The sequence below is a fragment of the Channa argus genome, chromosome 17 (assembly GCF_033026475.1).
Source record: "Channa argus isolate prfri chromosome 17, Channa argus male v1.0, whole genome shotgun sequence".
NCBI classification, from domain to species: Eukaryota; Metazoa; Chordata; class Actinopteri; order Anabantiformes; family Channidae; genus Channa; species Channa argus.
Window position 1 is genome coordinate 18,374,933 of NC_090213.1, and position 22,109 is coordinate 18,397,041.

General features: G+C 38.5%; 1 protein-coding gene across 3 annotated transcripts; it reads right to left on the reverse strand.

The window, feature by feature from the left end:
- Positions 1–39: 39 nt before the first annotated feature.
- On the reverse strand, positions 40–14,908 carry LOC137102644 (adhesion G protein-coupled receptor F5-like). 3 transcript variants are annotated; one of them, XM_067482354.1, is made up of 29 exons: positions 14,784–14,908; positions 12,125–12,261; positions 11,722–11,828; positions 11,564–11,615; positions 11,045–11,197; positions 10,351–10,521; positions 9,644–9,688; positions 9,375–9,524; positions 9,100–9,270; positions 8,945–8,989; positions 8,693–8,845; positions 8,435–8,599; positions 8,326–8,349; positions 7,997–8,017; positions 7,167–7,207; positions 6,206–7,094; positions 5,664–5,770; positions 5,492–5,550; positions 5,263–5,402; positions 4,975–5,184; positions 4,453–4,656; positions 4,215–4,361; positions 3,951–4,129; positions 2,843–3,007; positions 1,311–2,702; positions 1,138–1,179; positions 541–606; positions 333–399; positions 40–253 (listed from the first exon to the last, which is right to left on the reverse strand). In XM_067482354.1, exons 3-29 carry the CDS (start codon positions 11,824–11,826, stop codon positions 177–179), a joined length of 5,040 nt encoding a protein of 1,679 aa, XP_067338455.1. In that variant the 5' UTR covers positions 11,827–11,828; positions 12,125–12,261; positions 14,784–14,908; the 3' UTR covers positions 40–176. The 3 variants fall into 3 exon arrangements, with proteins under 3 accessions (XP_067338455.1, XP_067338453.1, XP_067338454.1); XM_067482352.1 differs by having other exon boundaries at positions 6,206–7,207; XM_067482353.1 differs by having other exon boundaries at positions 6,206–7,207; positions 11,722–11,832.
- Positions 14,909–22,109: the final 7,201 nt, after the last annotated feature.

Genomic DNA, 22,109 nt, shown 5'->3' on the forward strand with positions numbered 1-22,109 from the left:
GTTTATTCCAACTGAGGGGACGCAGGTAACTTTCATTGCTTGAGGACTTCTAATGAGTCATTCATGAATTACATTATCATAAAAAAACCTACTTTCTGAGTCTGTACAGAGTATTCTTATAATACTTGACTGATCTTATGAGTGAAATAAATATTAGTTGTCACAGATTGTTGTCATTACCCAAAACTGACATATGACTCAGATGCGCCACCACTGCTACTTGGGTTTCCAGCCTGTGAAATATGGTACACATCTGAAAGACAAATAGTAAATTATTCATAAGACACATGCAGAAAGTAAGCAGGAAAGGTGTTGAGTGTAAAACAACTTACATCTTCTTCCACGTAGTCGATTTAGCAAATTCGCTGCACTGAAATTGGAGAGGCCAGCACTTGTACTCTAAAGTAGAAACAGATTTCTAATGTTAATGCTGTAATTGACTCTTAATGCAATGATTTCCGTAGCAGTTAACAGAGATGTACAGGTAGAATACACAAATTGCTACCAATTAGCCTTAGGGAGATTCCAAAAGCCACTTACTCTCGTTTGACCAGACCCTGAGCCTGTGCTTGTTGTGGGAGATTTTCTCAGGAGAAGAGAACGAATCTGAAGGCACAATGAGAATTTTGTCAGTGTCTATACAGTACAAACTGTGGTCAACCAGTATGCAAATTGAAAAGTATTCAGCAATATTGCATTGACACCTTGATGTATGTAGATGATGTATGCAACCCTATGAAAGTGCAGTGCTTTAATACAGTTATACCAATGCATTAGCAATTAAGTATATGTGATTGTAACAGGAGTCTTTTTGATCTATAGTGAGTGTCTTGATTTATGTTCATGAAGTATTTTTACACTGAGCTGCATCTTTTATGTAAGTTCATCTCAATACAATAACAGTGTAACAGGATGTACTTTCTGCTGACAGCTATGATGAAAAGCCGGCCCGTGTTGTCAAAATGATTTCTGTCTGATCAGGGCCTAACGGAGACTATTGCATCCACGAGTGTTCAAAACACTCAGGACGAGTTTCACTAAATCAACATGGTTGTAATAGTGGTGTAGTTCGTGTTAGTCTCCTGTGTAAATGTGGTACAGTATCAGAATACATATCTATTCTTTTGTTTCACATACCTTTGAATCAAATAGTGTCCCAAACACTAGAATGAACAACCCCTGCGGAAAATTAGACACGGACACTTTTTAATAGTCAGAATAAAAGAAACCCAAATGTTTTATCACAGAACAATGCTGTCTCGCATGCATGAAAAATAAATGATAACCTTGGTTTAAATGTTTGAAAATACCTGCAGAGAATTGAAGAATGCAAAGGCTATATGGACTCCTTTATTTGTTGATGAAACCATGGTTCCCACTCCCAAAGCCCAGGTCAGTCCAAATAAAGGAGTCAAAATGGCCACACATCTTGCAATGACCACCAGTGTATGTTTTTCATCTCTTTGGGCCGTGTCTCCCACACCTCTTCTCAGCATCTTAAACAGGACCACCATGATGATTAAAATGTTGATGAAAACGATTGTTAGGGCAGGTATCACCATGGCCAGAAGGGCCTTCGTTTCAGTCCAGTTGAGCCAACAAGCATAGTCCTTCCTGATGTATCCATGTCCCGGGGCCGTGACAGCAACAGTAATGACAGCTATGATCAGAGGGCAGCCGTATCCTAAGGTGAAGCCGATGGCCAACATGGCTGACTTGGACATCTGGGAAAAGACCATGACTGTCCGGTAAAAGAGCAGAAGGCCTGACACGAGCATCCAAAAGAAGAGAGCCAGGTAGAAAAAATGCATAAAAAATGTTGCTGTGCTACATGGGCTAACTGGAACGTTGTAGTCCTCCCCTGGGTCTTGGACGGGGTTCTTAGCAATGGCGGCTCCAATGATGAAACAGATGTCAGCGATCAGCAGAGACAGGGCAGTGTTAACAATGGCCACATGACGCATGAAGGCCGTGCTATTTCTGGTAATGGCTTTCCAAACATATCCTTCAATGATGAGACATATAACTAAGCTTGCCAGTGATATCCCAACTCCAACATAGGTAATTATATCCAAGGCTTCTCTCAGCGATGCGGGGATGTCTGTAGCCATCAGTATTGAAAAGGAGGTGAGGTGATTACAGCTGCAGGTTACTTTGTTGTTAATGTCGGAAACGAATTGACAACCTCCATTATCCCAAGCACCGAGGTTATTGAAGACAGTGAAGTTCCAGAAGACACACTGCGGGTTCGCTGTCAGAGAGTTGTTCAGCTTGACATAGCTCAGAGTCACATTATGAGCTGTTCCATTCAGTCTAACAAGCACCACATTAGCATTGATGGCGTTGCCGCTGACAGTTTCATTGCTGGTGGCATTGAAGTTGTTCGTGGAGTTTCGCGCCGGCATAACATTATTAAGGGAGGAGAAGGTGATGGTGGTGATATCGGTGTTGATGAGGCCAGTGTTTGGAATGTCTATTGTGATGCTGTTATTAAGGTCTGTGCTGAAGGAGTTGCTGAACAGGGTCCTTTTAAGCAGAATCAGTGGAGTTGAAATGGTAAACTCCCCGATCAAACCGTTAGAGATGGTCTCCAGTGAACCCAGTAATTGGGAGCTGGCATTGCTGCTTTGATTTGCATTCAGAATTACCCAGGACCCTTTTGCATCATCACCAATGATGGCATTAACAGTGGTTAGTACGTTCTGAAAAAGGGGAGAAATTTATTCTTGTGGGGGAAATATATTTAATCAAAAAGTATGTCGAAAAGTACAAAGTAAAAGCACATTTTTAATACACTGTTACCCCGTATTAAGAAGGCTTAGGATGGCAAGGTTAAACTTACCTGCATGGTAGTTTCATTGACAGGTGTGGGAACATTTGCAATGATGTTTAAGATGCCGACAATAGCCGATATGGTGGCAGATGAATTTGTAATTTCGGTTTGGTTTTGCTGGACAGTTTGACTGAGATCTGCCACAAATGCTGGCACTTGTTGCGTAACTAAACTCTGAAATGATGAAACATAAACAAACAAAATACATGTATTATGGCACTTGTTGTTATGAGACTGCAAACTACTTGCAGAGTGCAGAGATTTTTGTCTTTGGAAATATACGGAAATATGAAGTCAAGGACAACAAAGAACTGAACCAGAGAGACATGGGTCCATAGCTTTCCACTACGTGACAAGATTTCCCCATTAAACATTATAATAAAATGACGTATCAGCAGGTCGTTTGCTGGCTTCAGTGTGCAGGTTCCAATAACAACAGAACTTGTAGTCTTGAATTTTACATTTTTTTTCCCCTACTAAGCTTCCTTGGAGAAAAATGCCTCTGTAGACACATTGCCACTTGATTTTTGCTAATTGAACTTGCTGAAGTCTCGTGTGAGAGTCATAGGATAGAATTATGGAACTTCATAGAGAGTTTACAGTAACATGCTGTATTTTTTATAATTATATTAATTTACTGTCAACACGTGTAATAAGTAAGGAAGTAACATTAGTTTTATAAACAGCAGCAGACTATAAACTTTAATTTTGTTGTAATTTATTTGTATCTACTGTAGTTTGACGAGTGGTTTTATTGATTTAAGTTTAGTTTTTATTTCATTGAGCTATTTCTATTTCATTTAGTTGTTGCATTTTTAGTAATTGTAAATAAGTTATCAAAGACCAGTTAGTTGTGAAACTATTAAGGCAATGTCTGTTTAAGACTGGCAAAACTTAAAATGCATAACAAATCATGACTGAATATTAAACAATTTACTTCAAGCACAATATAATGAATTTTTAAGCTAAATACCAGGAACTGTGTGAAATGTGTTTACTTACAGGGGCAGAATATGAAAATTAGAGGGAGAAAGTTTGCTACCATCAGACACCAGTCTGTCTTTTTTGAATGAACAAAACTAAAGGAAGCAGTTGAGTAGATCAGAAGATCACCTACCTGCGAAGCAATTAATAATTCCTTAATTTTTGTTACGATGCAGGTGTCGCTCACAAGCTTCCACGTACTTGACGCCTGGCAGATAGCAGTCTTGCTCCCTTCTTGACCTGGATCACATTGTATGATTGACGTATCACCTACTCGCCCGTTTCCATATGGACTACCAGTACACTGGGGAGCTGGGGTTAAAAAAAAATCCATTAGTGAAAAGAAGAAAATAAAAATAACGAGGAAAAGTATATTTACATCAAACATTGCTCTTACCATCAATGAAAATGTTCACTGTTGCTGTCATTTGATAACCCTTTGGGTTGTCGACCCTACAGGTAAAAATTACTCGCTGTGATGCCCCGCAGCTTTGCGTCTGGTAACTATATGTAATGCAGTAGCTTCCTGAAGTGGTAGAAGAACCTGGGACCATTTAAAAGTTTTGTTAATTAGAATAACTGTTAATAGCCATGTTCCAACTCAAGAAGTTTTAATGTTAGTTTATTTTTTTTACTTGAGTTTAAAGCAGTTGTATCTTGAAACCACTGGACTGTGTAGGGGAACTGCACGCAACATTTAAGTGGGAAAGAATTCACTGGGCACTGGACGTTTACTTGACTCTGTAGCTGCAGAACCGGAGCCGCTTTGATTTGATTGGTCACTTTTATTACTTGGATGAAGGTCACTTGTTTGCCGTTCAAACTACATTGGTAGGTTCCTGTGATTAAAAAAAAAAAAAGGCAATGAATTATTTTAAAACAACGCAAAATGCACAATATTTTACTATGGATGTGACTAAATGTTTTGATATTGAATTTTACATTGAATGAAACATTGTTATGAGTAGTGTTGTGGTGATTTGAATACGAGGACATTGAAGCTTTTCCCAACATGCTGTATCTCATTTTCTCTCATCTTATTTTTTAGTGTCGTTATCACGAATCATAGAAATAAATATTTCTGGATTTATTACTCGAGTTGTACAATGATTTCTTGGTTAGTGATTTAATATAAGTAAACAAATCCAATGACTCACCACTGTCAGCAAGAATGACGTTGTTAATTATGAGATTTGACATATTGTTAGCAGTAGTTATTGTCATCCTTGGGCCATTATTTATTGGAAATCCATTAATTGTCCAGCTACTAAAAATCGGTCCAAAATTAACATTTTCAGGTGGGGGTCCACATGTCAGTGTCATGCTGCCACCAGTGTAAACAGTGTTTGCATAGTTGATATCTGGACCTTTTGGAGAATGTATAAAAGATCAGGTTAGAATTCAGTCATGTAAATACGACAACTTACTACTTGCTACTTACTTACCACTATAAATCACAGAAACTGAACCAATGACAGGTGCAATAGACGTCATTGCTTGTGGGATTTTTTGATTTGCACTGGCTATTTGCTCTGCATTAACTTGCGTTGTCTGAACAACATAGTCTGTGATTACACTTCCTTGTCTGGAAAAACAAAGAAAAGCCATATTTGTTATGTTAAATGTCATGTTATTCTGGCTTCTTAAGTTTTGTTAATGCCAATATTACCGTACCTGAATCCTGTCACAAGAACAGCAATAAAACCTGTGATTCCTTTATACTGGTCCTCTAACTGTGGGAGACATGTAATATTACGTTATTATATTGTAATATAATAACGTTAAGTACAATGACATAAACATGCACGACACAACCTAACATTGTGTGGCTTGGCAGTAGACTTACCACTGAATGTATCCTTGATGCAAGGTCAATGAACATAGGACTTGATGAATTCCTTAAATTGTCTTCATACGTGTAGTTTAATGTGATTGACATTTTCACACTGAGTGCTGTTTATTGAAATAGAAAACAAAAGATGGATCGTGAGCATATAGATTTACATTTCCTTTTTGTAATTGTAGAGTAGATTTTTCTTTAGAAATACCAAAAAGAAGGTGCATGTGTTCCTTCATGAAAAATGAATTAAAGTTATTTTTTAATTAATTGATCAAGAGGGGTGCAAACTTTTGCATTGATTACATTTTCTTTATTTTACCTTTTTATTAGTTCTTCCTTATAAGAATGGAAGAAGTGATAACCCTCAACCTAACATAATTCACCTTTAACTAATACAAAGGTTCTTTTATAAAATGTCTATTGCTTTTTGCTCGAACCGGCGTAGCACAAACACCAATAATTAAGTTTAAAATAAAAATAACTAATTTTTCATAAATTATAGGCAATCTATTATGCCTCTTGTTCTCCTTGTGTCAATAGAGCAGTACCTGTAGGTGTTGTGGTAAGGATTTCCGCTGCGGTTGAGCTAATTGCCGTGGTAGTGTTTGTTGTGGACACAGTGGTATTCGGCGTGGTAGTACTTGTAGCAGGGGCAGTAGTTATTATCATGGTAGTGGCAGTTGTAGTAGTGTTGGCCATGATATTAGCCGTGGTGACCATAGTTGCATTGACTGGAGTAGTGGCCGTGGTGTTGGCCGTGGTGTTGGCCGTGGTGTTGGCCGTGATATTAGCCGTGGTGACCTCAGTTGTATTGACTGGAGTAGTGGCGGTGACGGAGACGGTGGTGTTGGCCGTGGTGTTGGCCGTGATATTAGCTGTGGTGACCTCAGTTGTATTGACTGGAGTAGTGGCGGTGACAGAGACGGTGGTGTTGGCCGTGGTGTTGGCCGTGATATTAGCCGTGGTGACATCAGGTGTATTCACAGGGGTAGTGGCCGTGGTGTTGGCCGTGGTGTTGACCGTGATATTAGCCGTGGTGACCTCAGTTGTATTGACTGGAGTAGTGGCGGTGACGGAGACGGTGGTGTTGGCCGTGGTGTTGACCGTGATATTAGCCGTAGTGACCTCAGTTGTATTCACAGGGGTAGTGGCCGTGGTGTTGGCCGTGGTGTTGACCGTGATATTAGCCGTGGTGACCTCAGTTGTATTGACTGGAGTAGTGGCGGTGACGGAGACGGTGGTGTTGGCCGTGGTGTTGGCCGTGATATTAGCCGTGGTGACATCAGGTGTATTCACAGGGGTAGTGGCCGTGGTGTTGGCCGTGGTGTTGACCGTGATATTAGCCGTGGTGACCTCAGTTGTATTGACTGGAGTAGTGGCGGTGACGGAGACGGTGGTGTTGGCCGTGGTGTTGGCCGTGATATTAGCCGTGGTGACCTCAGTTGTATTCACAGGGGTAGTGGCCGTGGTGTTGGCCGTGGTGTTGACCGTGATATTAGCCGTGGTGACCTCAGTTGAATTCACAGAAGTAGTTGCTGTCACATTTGTAGCTGAAAATTTAATAAACAATTTCAACAAATACTTATAAAATGTCAAAGCATTTACATTATTGAGTATTTAAATTTAACCCTGTCTCATCATAGCATGTTAGTTATTTTTATGCATTTCAACCACATTAGCTTTCCTATGAACATAATGACGAAATGTTGACATATAACGTAAATGGGGAATTGCAACATATTGATAAAATCTTATCACACTATTTGTTATTAAAATGTTATTAATTAAACGTAATACACTTTAGTGTAATTACTCATTCCAAAGGCAGCCACATGTATTTTTTGTGTCTTGACCTTATTCCCAGCTTATCAGTGTTTCAAGTTTTTTTCTTGAAATATCGTATAGTACAAATCCTGTTATATGCTATGATGAAGTATGTTTATTAGCATTAATTAGTGTCATGTTCTGTTAGCTTAGCAGTGATAGAACTAGAATCTACAATAAATGAATCACTCACTCAAACATAAGCCCACTCAAATTTAAAACACATTATAGCTGAAATGGCCCAAATAATATCATTTTCTTTTTTGGCTCCACGTGACTTAGATCTTTGATTTTCACTGATATGTAATCAAAGTAAATAATTAAAAAAAAAAGACAATGTATAATCATTTAATATTGATAACAAAACAATACAAAAGAATGGAAGTTTAAAAAATCATTGTAAGATTTAAAATTTTTGTTGCCATCCACGTTCATGTGTTAGGGATTTATTCCGATCTTTCACACCTTTAATTTATGGGTAAAGAAATAAACGTAAACTCCGTTAAGATACATACCAAATGTTGGGGTTATGGTTGCTGTAAAAAAAAAAAAGAAAGTTATTTGTTCACTGAAATAACAATCGACACAAACCGACACACCATCAAGAAACGTCACTTGTCCAGTCTACTACTCATCATAGCTCAGATCTATGAAAGAGTTTTATGTCTCATTGAAGTAAGGAAACATGAACACACCTCTTAACTACACAATACAATATATATTAATTGTTAAACATTATTCTACTTCTGTATTTACTTTATTATTTGATATGTAACAAAGAGTAAAAGTAAAAGAGTGATGGAAAATGTGTGCATTCTGAAAATATTCATATGATATTTCATACCGTTTGGTGCCGGACAAAAGAAATCTGTTGGAAAACAATAAACAGTCAATGCAACATATCTTAAATGAAACCAAAGCAGAAACGTAATTCAGAGGCTTTCAGCTTTCACCTGTCACTGGCTGGCAGTAAACTCCACTCGGAGGAAGGGCATTGATGCATCCACAAGTAGTGTTAGGTAAGTTGTCGCACGTGCCGTAAGCGGAGCACATGTCACAAGGCCAACTAAGCTGCTCCTCACACCTGCACTGGTAGGCTGTGCCATTGGGTTTACAAACTACAAGCAAAAATCCCAGTTCAAACACGTTAACACGAATTGCCTAAAACTAATGATACAATCAGAAATGATGTCATCGTTTCGTGTTCTTACCCGAAGTGATGTTGACATCGGTGATTTGTATTTGGTCGCTGATTTTAATGGGGTAACTGCTGCTGCTCAGAATGGTCCTCAGTTGGTTTATCATCGTAGCGTCGGAGACATTCAGCTCAATAGTAATCATGTACTCATAAAAAACACCAGGAGCTGCAGGGAGGTATTAGGAGACACACGGCGAGTGTTTTAATACTTTAGCACCAAGAACACATTCAGTTCTTTGTTTATTAAATGTTGTCTGAGTCTTACATGTTGGTGTTGGAGACATTGTCGTTGCAGGACAGTCTGTAAAGTCTGTTAATAGAAAGACAGAGAGAGAATATGTAGACACGTCGACACTGACTCCTCCTTGATAACCACTGCTCTCTGCTTTCCCCCCCTATGATTAGCTGAAAGCGGCTTACTGTGCTGATAAACGGACTGGCAGTATCGTCCATCAGAGGGAATTCTGTTGATGCATCCACACGTGTTGCCAGTGATGTTGTCACAGGGTCCCAGCGTCTGGCACTGGTCACATGACCAACGGTACTGATCCTCACATGTGCAGTGGAAACCAGTACTGCTCGGAGAGCAAACTGGAGACAAACACATCATTGAGAAACGCAACATCTCTATTTCAGTGCAACTGTCAAAGATTTGTTAGGAGCAGTCTTTTCATAGTACAGTATAATTACACTACCCGTAGTAATGTTGACATCATAGATTTGTGTTTGGTTGCTGATGTAGATGGGGTAACTGATCCTGCTCAGAATGGTCCTCAGTTGATTCACCACTGTAGCATCTGTGACGTTTAACTCAATGGAAATGATGTATTCATAAACTGAAGGAGCTGTAGACAGGGAAGTGCGCAGGTATTGAAATATTAAATACAACAGCAACATTACATCACTTGTAATTAGTATTGTACTATCTTATTGTTTTTTTGACAGATCAAAGACGCAGTCTTACTTGGAGGCGGTGAAGTTGTAGTTGAGACAGAGCAAGCTGTGACGTCTGTAGGAAAAAGGAGACGGAGAGGACTGTTGTACAGCTACACACACTGTATTAGCCTCGCAGCAGATGAAAGTATACAAACTATGTACTAAGTACAATTTACAATTTAAACAGTACTGCATTTAATGCTGTCAATAACACACCTGTGACAGGCGAACAGTATGGCATTGAAAATAATCTGTATTAATTCAGAAATCATAAAGGTCAGTTATCTGTGCTACTACAGACTTGGTGTGGAACAAAAACCACACATCTGGAAAAAGTGGAACTGATTTTATGTACCGACAGGTGGGTAATCAAAAATGAATCTACTAATAATACATTTGTACATACTAGTGACTAAAGCGGTCAAAATGTATTGGAGTAAAAGGTGACAGAAGTTCAAATACTCCACTACCTTAAAGTTGTATGTAAAATTGTGTGTAAATATGTAACTATCCACTCTCAGCAGTAGGTGGCAGTGTTTCCCATTTTTTCCTAAACACTCCAAAACAGCAACATAAAGAGACACAACACTTGTTTGCAACCAACGTGGTTCAAAAGAAGCCATGTTTGGCATCAAACCTCTCAAAGGTTGGGCTTTTTCTTCAATTTGCCTTGTGGACAGGGCACATCGCACAGCGTATTATCTGAAATTCAGTAATTACAACAGACATACTTACTGTAGAGAGCAACGGGCTGGCAGGACTGGCCATCGGGATTAGCGGTGTTGATGCATCCGCACGTGTTATTAGTTAAAGCATCACAGGGTGCATTCGATAGACACTGGTCACACGGCCAACGATACTGATCCTCGCATCTGCACTGATAAGCCCCAATGCTCGGGGAGCAAACTGTGGATGGAAAGAAAATGAATTGGACCTTCATGACACAGGCAGTTGTCTTTCTTTAACTTCTTTACTTCTGTATCTACCTCTGCTTAATGATCTTGTTATCTCTATTCCAATTTATCTTCTTACTGATCATCTCAAGACTGCCCCAGACTTATCTTGTAACTGTGCGGAGGAGTCCGACCCTAACTATGGGAATTAACTTGCTGCACCTTGACCGGACAGTAAGATGCTGCTCACACATTGGTACATCAACAATCATCTATTATGGTCATGTAATTATTTAGTGTATTTTACTTTTTATGTGTATATACTATGTGGCAGGAGTTCTTCTGAATTTTACTTAAAATCAGAGCTTTGGATTGTGTGTCACAGGTTAGAAACCAACATGCTAAGTCAGTGGCAACGTGTTTTGATAATTCATAGAAAAAACATGTCATTTCACACCAATTTCAAGCTTCCTCTGCCTCAAATTCCAAAAACCTTGGCGCACTCATAATGTTCAGATAAGCAGAAACTATATTACCTGTGGTAATTGCAATGTTTGTGACATTCGCAGTGGGGCTGAGGGTCGGGGAAAAGCTTCCGTTGCTCAGCAGACGTCTAAGATAGTCCACTGTAGCAATATCTGTCACATTTAGCACCACGGTCACGTCGTACTCAACCAGAGAAGGTTGCACTGTGGGAGAAATACGACATTGCTTCTTTTGGTTTTAGGACACACCATTGTAGAGACACCACTACACATGCAGAGGGTTTTATTCACCCCGGCCTTCAAAAGCAAATGTGAATTTAGCATTTTATATTAGATCATTGACTGATCTAATATCTATATCAGGTGGATTTTCTGTGCATTTCTCTGGTTTGTGCAGAACCTCATGTGGCTAACATGACTCCAGGTTTGTTCTTTTGCAGCAATATGCACATTCTTAGCCCAGCTAAACAGTATGAGCTTTGTATTTGAGTGACAGACATCTAACTCTTCATGAGTAAGCAACTTGTCATATTCATGCCATATTCCATTATTCTTATTCATTTGACCAACCCTCTCGTCTCTGTCTGTAGTGCTGAACAAAGGGTTCTTCTTTGTCAGGTTCCTAAAACATGAAAAAAATGTAAAACATGAAAACAGCTATGTGTTATTTAGCAAAGCCTGTGGACAAAGTACATGTACCATATGTCCTGTAAACACGGAAGACATACCTGTGAATCCACACTTGAGAATTCAACGATTTTGCCCGTTTCCCAAATAGAAAACATCACCAGGGCAACAGTAAAGATCGTCAAGCCATTTTCAAATATTGCCATTCCTATCTCAAAAGAGAAAGAGCGATAAAAAAAAAAAAAAAAAAAAAAAAAAAGAAAGTCACAGGTGATTTTGGAGTAAAAGTCTTGGCAGCCATGGGTCATTTACTGTTACCACGATTGCGTGAACAAAGAGACAGCTAATGCTATCAGGACACCGGGCGTTCACATGATGTGAGACAACACCGATGTCTTTAGCTTCCCTTTGAAATTCACAAAAGGTTTTTTTTACAGGCAACAGGCCTAAAAGCTTTGGTTAATGGGCTAAACTCTGATAAACACAACCTTGCAGTTTACACACCTTTATTTGCTTGTCCTCTTCAAGATGTTTTACTGCACTGGACAGAGAAGCTTCCACATATTGCTGGTTGGGACTCAATGAGGTGCAGTGTTGCTGTTAGACGCATCAGCTTATCGGGTTAAAGATGGAAACCAGTTCTGTTTAAATGCATGAAGATATTTTAAAATGTGTGCTGACTAGTGTGGAAAAGGGAAACTGTCCAGCATTTTGATGTAGCAGATTATAAAAGACCTGGAGTCTGGAGCCTAAGTCTGTTTCCCGATCACATAAGCACTAGGACATTTTAAAATGGGAACTGCTGATTTAGAACAGGAGGTTGAGTTATTAAATGTCTCCAAGATCTCAAAATATGGGAAAAGTAAAGGAAACTTGAAGGTAAAAGGGCAAATAATTCTTCTTCTAATTAGGTTGTTTAGTTATTATTATTTTTTTATATGAAAACACTTTATTAGTGACATTTTTGTCCCTTTTTTTGGCCTCTATTAAGGAATTTTCCTCATTAGCTAAAGATTGAATAATGACAAAAAAAAAAAAAAAGCTCTGCTACACAGTAAAACTCGACAAATATTTCTGGTTTTCTCACAAATGGTTTGAACAGACTAACTCGTTGACAAGAACCCAAATCATGTGATCAGAGCCAAAAGTAGATATATAATATTACAGCACGTATTACAACACCATTACATTAACACTACACATTGTCTTTAAATTCCAGTCCCTGTGATTGACGTCCCTGAATTTGAAGTGCGTAGGTTTTCTCTACTGAGCATCAAGGAACAAAATTAAAGAGACAATAATAGTAAAATGGCAATAAATGTGAGACTGTGAGAGAGAATTCTCACTCATTCCCCTGTTGGTAACTTGGTGCATCTTCATCCTTTGTATTTTCTGTGATAATATTTGCATATCAACAGTACTTTTGACTCACTCTTTCCTTTCGTGACTTTCGTGAGATTTACTCGAACCGTCATTGCTTGAGATCATTTGCCAGCCTTTAGTTTTTCATTGTGCTCCTTTTCTTGACAAGGTTCACTTGAAAACTAAATCCTTAATTGCAGGGCTACTATACGCATTTTGAAAAGTAATAATTCAGCTGTATTTTCCACAGTTCACAAAACACTGTGGGAAGTACTGCACATATTAAAAGACACTTAACAAAAGTTTAAAAAAAAGCTTTTCAGCTGACAATACAAACTAATTGTTTTTGATCATTTACATGTGATGTAGTTAAACTGTGTTATAAATGTATTTATCCATATAAAAAAGTAGGTAATATCGCCGCCTGTTAGTATAATGCTGTACAATTCAACATCACCACAAAATACAGCCTTTAAAATGAGATTTGTTGCGTGGTTACTGTATTAACTGCATTGGTTTAAAGTAGGTGTCGGTGCATGAATCCAGATTTCTATAAACATAATCTGTGGTCGGTGGACAGGGCTCAGGAGACATTTAATCCTGGCTATGATTGACAGGTGCTAGAACATGCTGTTTATCACAGCTTGCTGTACATTGGGCTGCGTAGCTGCAGAAGCTAAACCCCCTGTCCATCACAACATTTACTTATTTGAATGTTGTTGAATTGATCTGTATCCTGACATAATTTGTCTGATTAGTGCGGTTGTATTAATTATTTTTAACTGATTTTAAAAAGTGAAATTTCTTGGTCATAAATTACCCAGTGCTTGGCCAATATTATTATAATTTTTTTTTGTCCCCTTGTCCTTTCATTTAGACATTGCTTTGGGGCCACTGAGACAAAGACCCTCTTTTCTTGGGCAATCTTCTCTTCCTATTTTTATGACATGCATAAATGCTGCATTTAACTTTTTTTTAGTTGGGGTAACTTCCTCAGCTGACAAACGTTACTATAAATAACTTGTAACTGATTGTTAATTAGTGATCATTTACTAGGATTGTAATTCTAGTAGAAGATAACAGAATCCTCCGAGGGTAACCGATGTGCAGTAGCCACCGTAATGTTTGGAATTTTAATAGTTGGGCCAAACTGTGAAACCGACATGCGTCTTTAAAAAATTACAATAATCACCACTGTCATTCTTCTAAATTGGACAAAAAAGCCAGTGTGGTCACATTTTTCAGATGCTGTATCTTAAATACGTTGTTTACATCTGTTGTTGTATTTTTTTTATCTAGACATTTACACAAACATGCATCAACTTAATTTAACACGTAATTTTTTTAGATCAAAACTTTCCTTATCATTTAGCTTTTATTACTTTATGCAAACATGCTCTTATTAAAAAAAAAAAAAAAAAAAGTTTAACCAGTTTCTAAATGTTGGCAAGTTTCTGTTCATTATTTCTAATTTGTTCGCCTGCATTTCATTTAATTCAGTTACATTACAGGAACCACATGATACACATAACTTAGGATACGTTAGAATAAAACACACTTAACTTCAATATCGTCGGCTATTTTTAAAACCACACTGTCACAGAAATCGCAATGGATCCCGTGTAGCTTAAGTCAACAAAGATTCAGAACTAAGCAAACAGAGTGATTAGCAGAGCAAACTATTTCCTTCTTCCTCATATACACTCTGCTAAAAACACCAAAGAAAGTGATTTTCACATAATCAACCAGCGTCTCCAATGCATCTATTGCTGAATAAATATTCTCAACAAAATGCACTTACCATGTTAAACCTTCCCTCTCTGTGTTCCAGTGTTTAAGAAACACACTTCACTATAGAGCAGTAGAAGCTGTCAAACCTGTATGTTGAACAGTGTGAAGTGAACACACACACACACACACACACACACACAAAAGAGAAAAAGCTTCCTGAAAGTCACTCACTGCGTTGGCAGTGGCTCGGCAGGTTTAATGATTCCCTGGTTTTCCATCACAGATATAATCAGCTTTTTATGCATTTTTTTTTTCTGCATTTTTTTTTTCTGCGTGTACGTGTGATAAAATGATATGAATCTCATGAGAATGTGAACAGGTACATTAAGATTCATGTGAGGGCCGTTCATGTGGCACAAGCAGCAAATAGGTAAACACATTTCAAGTGTAAGATGATACCACAAAACACCAGAGAAACAGTGACTCAGTGTGCCACACTGTGCCAGCTACAATTAAATCCCAATAAATTTAGTGCAAGGTGTAGCAGGCGACTCGTTATTCTGTATTATTCTGAGGGTGAATCTGTGACGCACATTAACAGAAACCAACAGTAATTAACTGTGTCTTTAATTTGAAGTATCAAGCAATTATAATGGTATGCACAAAATTACAACGATAAATATATTAGGCCTGCCGTGCAGTGCTGATCCTAGAATCCGGAGGGGACCCAGTCCTTCAAGCTCCCCTCCATACTGTACATGTAGTGGGCTTTTAGGGCAGTGGTGGTGCACTGTAACTCTACGGGGGCTTAGAGGTAGCAAAGTGTCCTAATATGTTGTAAACATAAAACGTCAAGCCCAGTTGTCAGTGTCCTAATTCTGGGGGAGGGGGGGAGGTGGTGGGTGGGGAGGTGGTGGGTGGGCGGGTGGGGGGTCGGGTGGTAAGACCGGATCTACCCAACAACAACAATACGCTAAGTATGTGACAGTCTCAAAAGTTATTGAACCAATAAAATTTCTAATGTTCCGATTAAAAATTAATAGAAACTCTGGAATAAAAAAAAAAATGAACTTGTTAATGAGAAATAGAGTTTCACAGCTACATTCTTTAATCATTCTTTTATTATTGCTGCTCTCTTATTTGCCCCTTTGCCACAATAAACAAACAGATAACCACAAATCCTGTTGCTGACGGTACATAAAGTCTAATGCACACAAATTATTTTGATTATTATATACACTCAATGGCCACTTTATTGGGTACACCTATATCCAATACAGCAGCTCTACCATGAATTCTTTCACAGTGATATTATTTCTCAGTTTATAAGTTGGAACTGTCAGAAAGGTGATAATTTTTAATTTATTGTTTTTGATTATCTACTCGCTGATTTATTTTATTTATGTTGAGGTCTGGAGTTGTGCCGGAGTGCGTTATAAGAAGAGGTGGTTTTAAAGTTTTGGCCATTCTGTGAGGTGGCCAGAACTTCACTCTTTCATCATTTGCAAACAGTTCAATACATGAGCAATGTCCTCAGAAACAGCTTTCAGTGTGGTGTGGACAGACAGTCCTCCTTTATGTCTCCACATAAAGACAAAAATAAGACATTCTTATACTTTAGCAATGTAGCACTGAATGTGAATGTAGCCTTTCATGGGAGCTGAGGTTGTTGTATGAGATACATTACAGCTTAAATGATTCATTGGTGTTTTGTAACAGGGGTTAAATATGAATCAGCAGAGCTACAATGACAGCTATTGATGGAAAATGTTACGACTTATAAAACAGTTTGGTTACGTATGAACTTCTAGGTGAAAGGTATTTATCACTTGCATAAATTAGAAACTCTACCCAAACCCTCTGATTCCTGATCAATTTGTAGCAAGAACTGGTTTTAGGCGCCCAAGCCTTGACGTGTCTGTCACCATTTTGTTTGTCTACAAACACTGCAGTCCACTCCCAAGTGTGGGAAACACCTGTCTTTCTTGTTGCTATCATTGCTTTTCGTGCGGTTTTTAGACTGTCCCGCAAAAAAACAAGCTTATAGTCATTTCTGGTTAATGTCATTAGTAATTCAGTCACTGGCTATTTCAAGAGATGCTCTTCTTGTTATGATATATGTTGTCAGTTTAGAGCGATAAAATTCTTTAGTTCTGATGGTGTGAGCAGGCTAATCCATGTATAAACCAGGCAGGTGGAGGGGGCCTTAAAGGGTGTGGTGCTGGCGGGTGTTCCTCAGGTTACTGTTGGCCTACTAACCTAAAAGTATGTCCTCTACATTCTATGGTGCCAGCACTTAGGTCACCAATGTGTCTGAATTAGTGCAGATATCAGATATCAGGTCCTGGATTCCCGTGGCTTGCTGTCATCAAATGCAGTCCGTTACTGTTGGGTTTATTCTATTTGTCGCAGTGGGATACGTGACAACAAAAAATGTGGGAAATCACCGGCCTGGTCCTTAAATCAAAGTCTGGTGGCCGCAGCAGATCAGCAGTTGGTTGCTAATGTTGCTTGGTCTTAGACGATGAAGAAAAAAGTGTCTTTCCACTTCCTGGTTATGTTCAGGGATTTGTTTTTTTCCAGCATTATCACCACGCTGTCGCTCACCCAAGTCAATCCAAATTGTATCTGGGTACGACTTTCGTAAAAATTGCATCTAGTTCAAATGGCTTTACAGGCGACTGAAAGTTGAAGAAAGGTGAACCGAGCAAAGACAATAAAATAAAAAATGGTAAAAACTGTGAGAATGATAATGCATAAAAACAATAAGCAAAAAAAGTACAAGTGCAGTAACTACAAGAAACAATGAGTTAGTCAGTAGTATACAAATTGAAAGATCACTTTACATGAACTGGCACAAGATAAAATTGCACAAGATGTTAAAACGAGGTGTGCTGCACAAGGCAGGCTCCATGTTTAATACCTCAATCTGTTCACAAATGTCAGACATTTTCACCAAACCCGCACCTGATTCCCTTTCTGTGATTGCTCAATCACAGTCACCCACTAAAAGCAGCAGCGATGGTGGACACAGTGGGAATGATGTGGGGATAGCGAAAGGAAACTCAACCCCTGGTCCACATTAAGACCAGAATAGTTGTTCTGCAGGTTTCTCCACAGGTCTCGAAATAATGTGAGGTGTGACACTTCTTCATGCATTTTTTTTTCTGCAGACAGTCAGCGGCTATTATAGCTGATGAGAGTCTTTTAAGCCTTCATGGAATTTTGGGTATAAGTGAAAAAAAAAACATTACATGTCTGCACTTTCAGACAAAACAATGAAAGTTCTAAAATAGATGTCGCTCAGCAATACTGATTCTTCAAGTCTGAAATAGGTGATTCCATAACAAACAAAAAAGGAAACTTCCCACACAAATACTTCGGGGAAAGAAAAAGAACATTACATCTCTTATCAAGGTCCAAATTAAGTTAAGATGAGTTGAAATATTTAGATATCCATAACTGTAAAGACTACAGGGAACTTTAATTTATACTGTAATCTACACTAAATGTGTCTCATTTTTAGGTCATAGACATCACGATTAACAATGTGGTAAATATATCCCTCTAGTGTAATTTGGAAATGCTGATTTATGAGGGCCAAGCCCTTTTGGGGGGATTCTAATGTTGCATAATATCACTCACGCAATCTCTCACCTCCCGTGTAAAAAAATGAGCAATTCCCTAATAATCCAGTAGAACAGAGTATGGGATCAAAAAGTATGCTTTCAAATATGCCTCCATTGATATTCTCATGCTTACTATAAGCACTGAACCAGTAAAAGTAAACTGCGTAGCAGATATTAAGAAAAGGTTTTGCAGGAATTTGGAGAAAACTTACAAGCATTAAGCAAAGGTTCCTCCAGTTTATTGTCTTACACTCACCTATTTGTTTTTTTTAAAACTGAAACCTTGTGGAGAAAAGTTGCAATACGGTAAAAACTTATAAGAAAGGCATTGATAAGCAAATCACCATGACAACAATCTGTCAAGGTTTTTGTATGAGAATGGACCCAAGTGTAAACACCGCGAGGGATTGTGGGTATAACAAATATTTTGAAACGAGCCTGGAAAAGGAAGGAACAACACATTTACTCGACAAGGACTAGGCTAACATCACCGTAGATTCAGATTACTAATATAATATAATACTAAACGGGAAACTTTGACAATGGAAGCCCCCTCCAGGGGTCAAGCAAGTGGCATTCCACCAGCCGTCCCGGGATTAGGACCAGAGGCAAGACCAAAAGGGGAAACTTAAAAATAAATAAATAAATAAATAAATAAAACTTCTGATGAGTGGTGACATTGGTGGAATCTACAATGGGCTAAGATTTAAAAGTCCCGAACTGAACTGAAGCTGAAGGGCCATGTTATGACAATATCAAATGTGGAATCTGAGCAACGATCATCTTATTTTGAAATAAAAGAATAAAACATAATTGTTTCATCATCATAATTTAATACACTTTGTTATGTTAGTATTACAGTTCCGTTTGTGTCCCCTTTTATGGGACCTTTGCACCCAACTCTATATATGCTCCTTTTAGAATTTGATGCCGGCAAAATGTTTCAAAAAAGTTTAGCAAGTTTAATATGTTGTCTTTGCACAATTTACAATCAAAGTAAAAACACGATAAAATACAAAACTGGGTTTCAAATGATTGCATCAGCTGGGCAGCATGGTGTTGGAGACATGTCCTATTTTAGAGAAAGGTCACACAGAAATTGCTAAGAAAGTCAACAGTCAGCAAAGATAAGTAAACACTGAGAAGAGGAGAATTCATCTTTCTAAAACTGTCAGACAGAAACCTCCTACTTCAGATGTTTATCTTGTGGGGAACAATGGGGAATTCAGGCTATGTTGTCTCTCAGAGTCTAGTACAGTGGCCATGACACGCAAAGCAAAACACAAAAACATTTCAGAAAACCCATTTCCGTGAAATAAATAAATACATAGATAAATCAGAAAATAGACGCCACTGAAAAAAGGCCCACAGCTTGGAGTTTCACAAGTCCGTGAGAACAAACGTGCAGAGAAGAACTCATATTGAGAAAGAGCTCAGGTGTTAAAAGCAGAGTGGGTGGGGCAGAGGCACTACACACATTCGAACGCACAATCTAAACACATCCCCCCGGGGGGAAACCAAGTGCACGGTAGGGTTGCCGGACTTTAACCTGGGGTGGCAATGGCAACCAGTGTCAGTGTCGCTGATCTTGACTGATCTGGTTTTTGAGCAATTGAGCGGGAAAATTCTGTGCCTGCGTTTTCTGTCATCTGATCATTTTCTGTTGTTTGCTGAAATGTGAAATGTGTTTTACACTGGTTGCAGCGACAAAACTCAGTAATCGTATTCTACAGGCACCAGTAACAAGACTTTTCATTCACTATTGTCTCATAGCAGGAAATTCTTGTGTGGATGTAACCCAATGTTTTTCTTTTCAGCAATTAAATAAAGTGCTTTCATAGACGAGACTTGTTGCTTTATCGTGCCAGTAACAATAACAGAAAAATAGCTTTCATACTTTAGATCTATAAATGTTTAATTAAATGCCTCTAGTCTAGTTTTGTGTGTGTGTGTGTGTGCAAGCTTAGTGCTCAGAGTGTAGATTGAGCGTGCAGCATGACAAAGGACTAACTCTAGTCGTAAGATCATTTTTGAATTTGTGGTGACTGTGGTTCTGTGACTGCAAAATCATTATCTGCAGCCTTTGCATAGCACAGTTGGATTGGAGCCAGTGCTTTTAGAAATAATCACTGGAATTTATTAGGTATGAACACAGACTGCTTGTTCAAACCAGTTTGACTTTGTGAAATAAACCAATACTCTCTATGTATAATGCTTGCAACCAAGGTTGTTAACACACTAAGAGATGAAAAAGTAAAGATTAAAAAAAAAAAAATATTTCTAATTTGTGTTTGATGGTAATGAAAGAGCTGGTGGTATTTCATCACATGTGCAGGTGACATAGACACCCAAAGGTTTTTTTATATACAAAGTTTTTTGCCCTGAATGTCTCAGGTTGAAACTACTTCACTTCAGATCAGACAGTCTAACGACTTTTGTTTTCGTGTTGTCTGTAGAAATGATGCTGCTGAGTTGTTTTCTTAAATTTAAACTGCACTAGGGGTTGAAAATGAGTAGGACAATGAGAAGCACAGCACTGGGCATTGAAGACACTACGTAATGTAGGAGATTTGTATGTGTGTATTTTAGTGTTTAGTTGTGAGGTGCTGTTAAGTTGAATTATTACTTAAATGTAAGTGCTAAAAATTTCCAACATCTCCCCGAAGCCATAAAATCAAATGTTCGAAATAGAATATGATGCTGCTATGATGTTATGATACAACACAGTGACACTGAGTCCATACCGTGCTATGAATGATGTGTTTCATGTATTGTACTATGATCAGCAGTGGGTTGTATTTTCACCTTTAAGGCAGCATTTGAATGCAGCATTACCACATTCTGCTCAAACTGCTCACGTCCACAAGAAAGTTAACATTCCCGGAGAGAAAAGGCTGAAGACAACAGTTAACATGGACGCTGACTGCCGGGCACTGACGGTGTGAGTTTGGTAAAAAAAAAAAAAAAAAAAGCTGCCGTTTGATGTTTGACATTTGTTCCCAAGTGTGATCTAATGATTACATCAGTATGTTTAAGCATTTTTCAAGTTGTAAGTATTGCTGCATGAAGAAAAACAGGACCTTTCTTTCACCCCATGGATCTGCAACGTGACTCAGGCCATGAGGACGCCCCAGTTTTTCCTCGTTAAGTGCTTCAAGTGTTTCTCTGACCAGGACTTCAAAATATTTAACCCACATGTCCCTTAGGTTTGGTTTTTATTTTAATTATACAAACGGGCATGATAAGTTGTAAATGTTTCAAAATGAAATAAAACTCGACAATTGTTCTGCAAAGCAACTCGTTGCCCTTCTGGATTTGCCCAGGTGTGTTCCATTAGTGCACAGTGAGACCCTCATCCGAACGTCTGGGGTTTTTCAGCTTGAGACTGAGCCAAAGACATGACGGACAGTTTAAAGATCATTCATCTATATATATTTATGTATGAGAACCACAGGAATCTAGTTGAAAATTGGTGAATATTAATGACACTGGTGTCGGGTTCTAATCTCAAATTAAAAATCGGAATAATTGACAACATTGTTATGACAAATTATGAGCTTTAATTAGGTGATTTTAAGAGGTTACATAGTAGTAAACATAGTGGTTACACATGTGAAATTTGATGACATCATCCACTCGAGCCCCGTTTGCACTTCTTACTTCTCGCTCTCTTAGACTTTCTTCCTTAAAAATAAAAAATAAAAACTCACACCCCGCTGAGAGCAGGCACAAGCATCTGTATGATATCCATCATCCTCATCCTCATT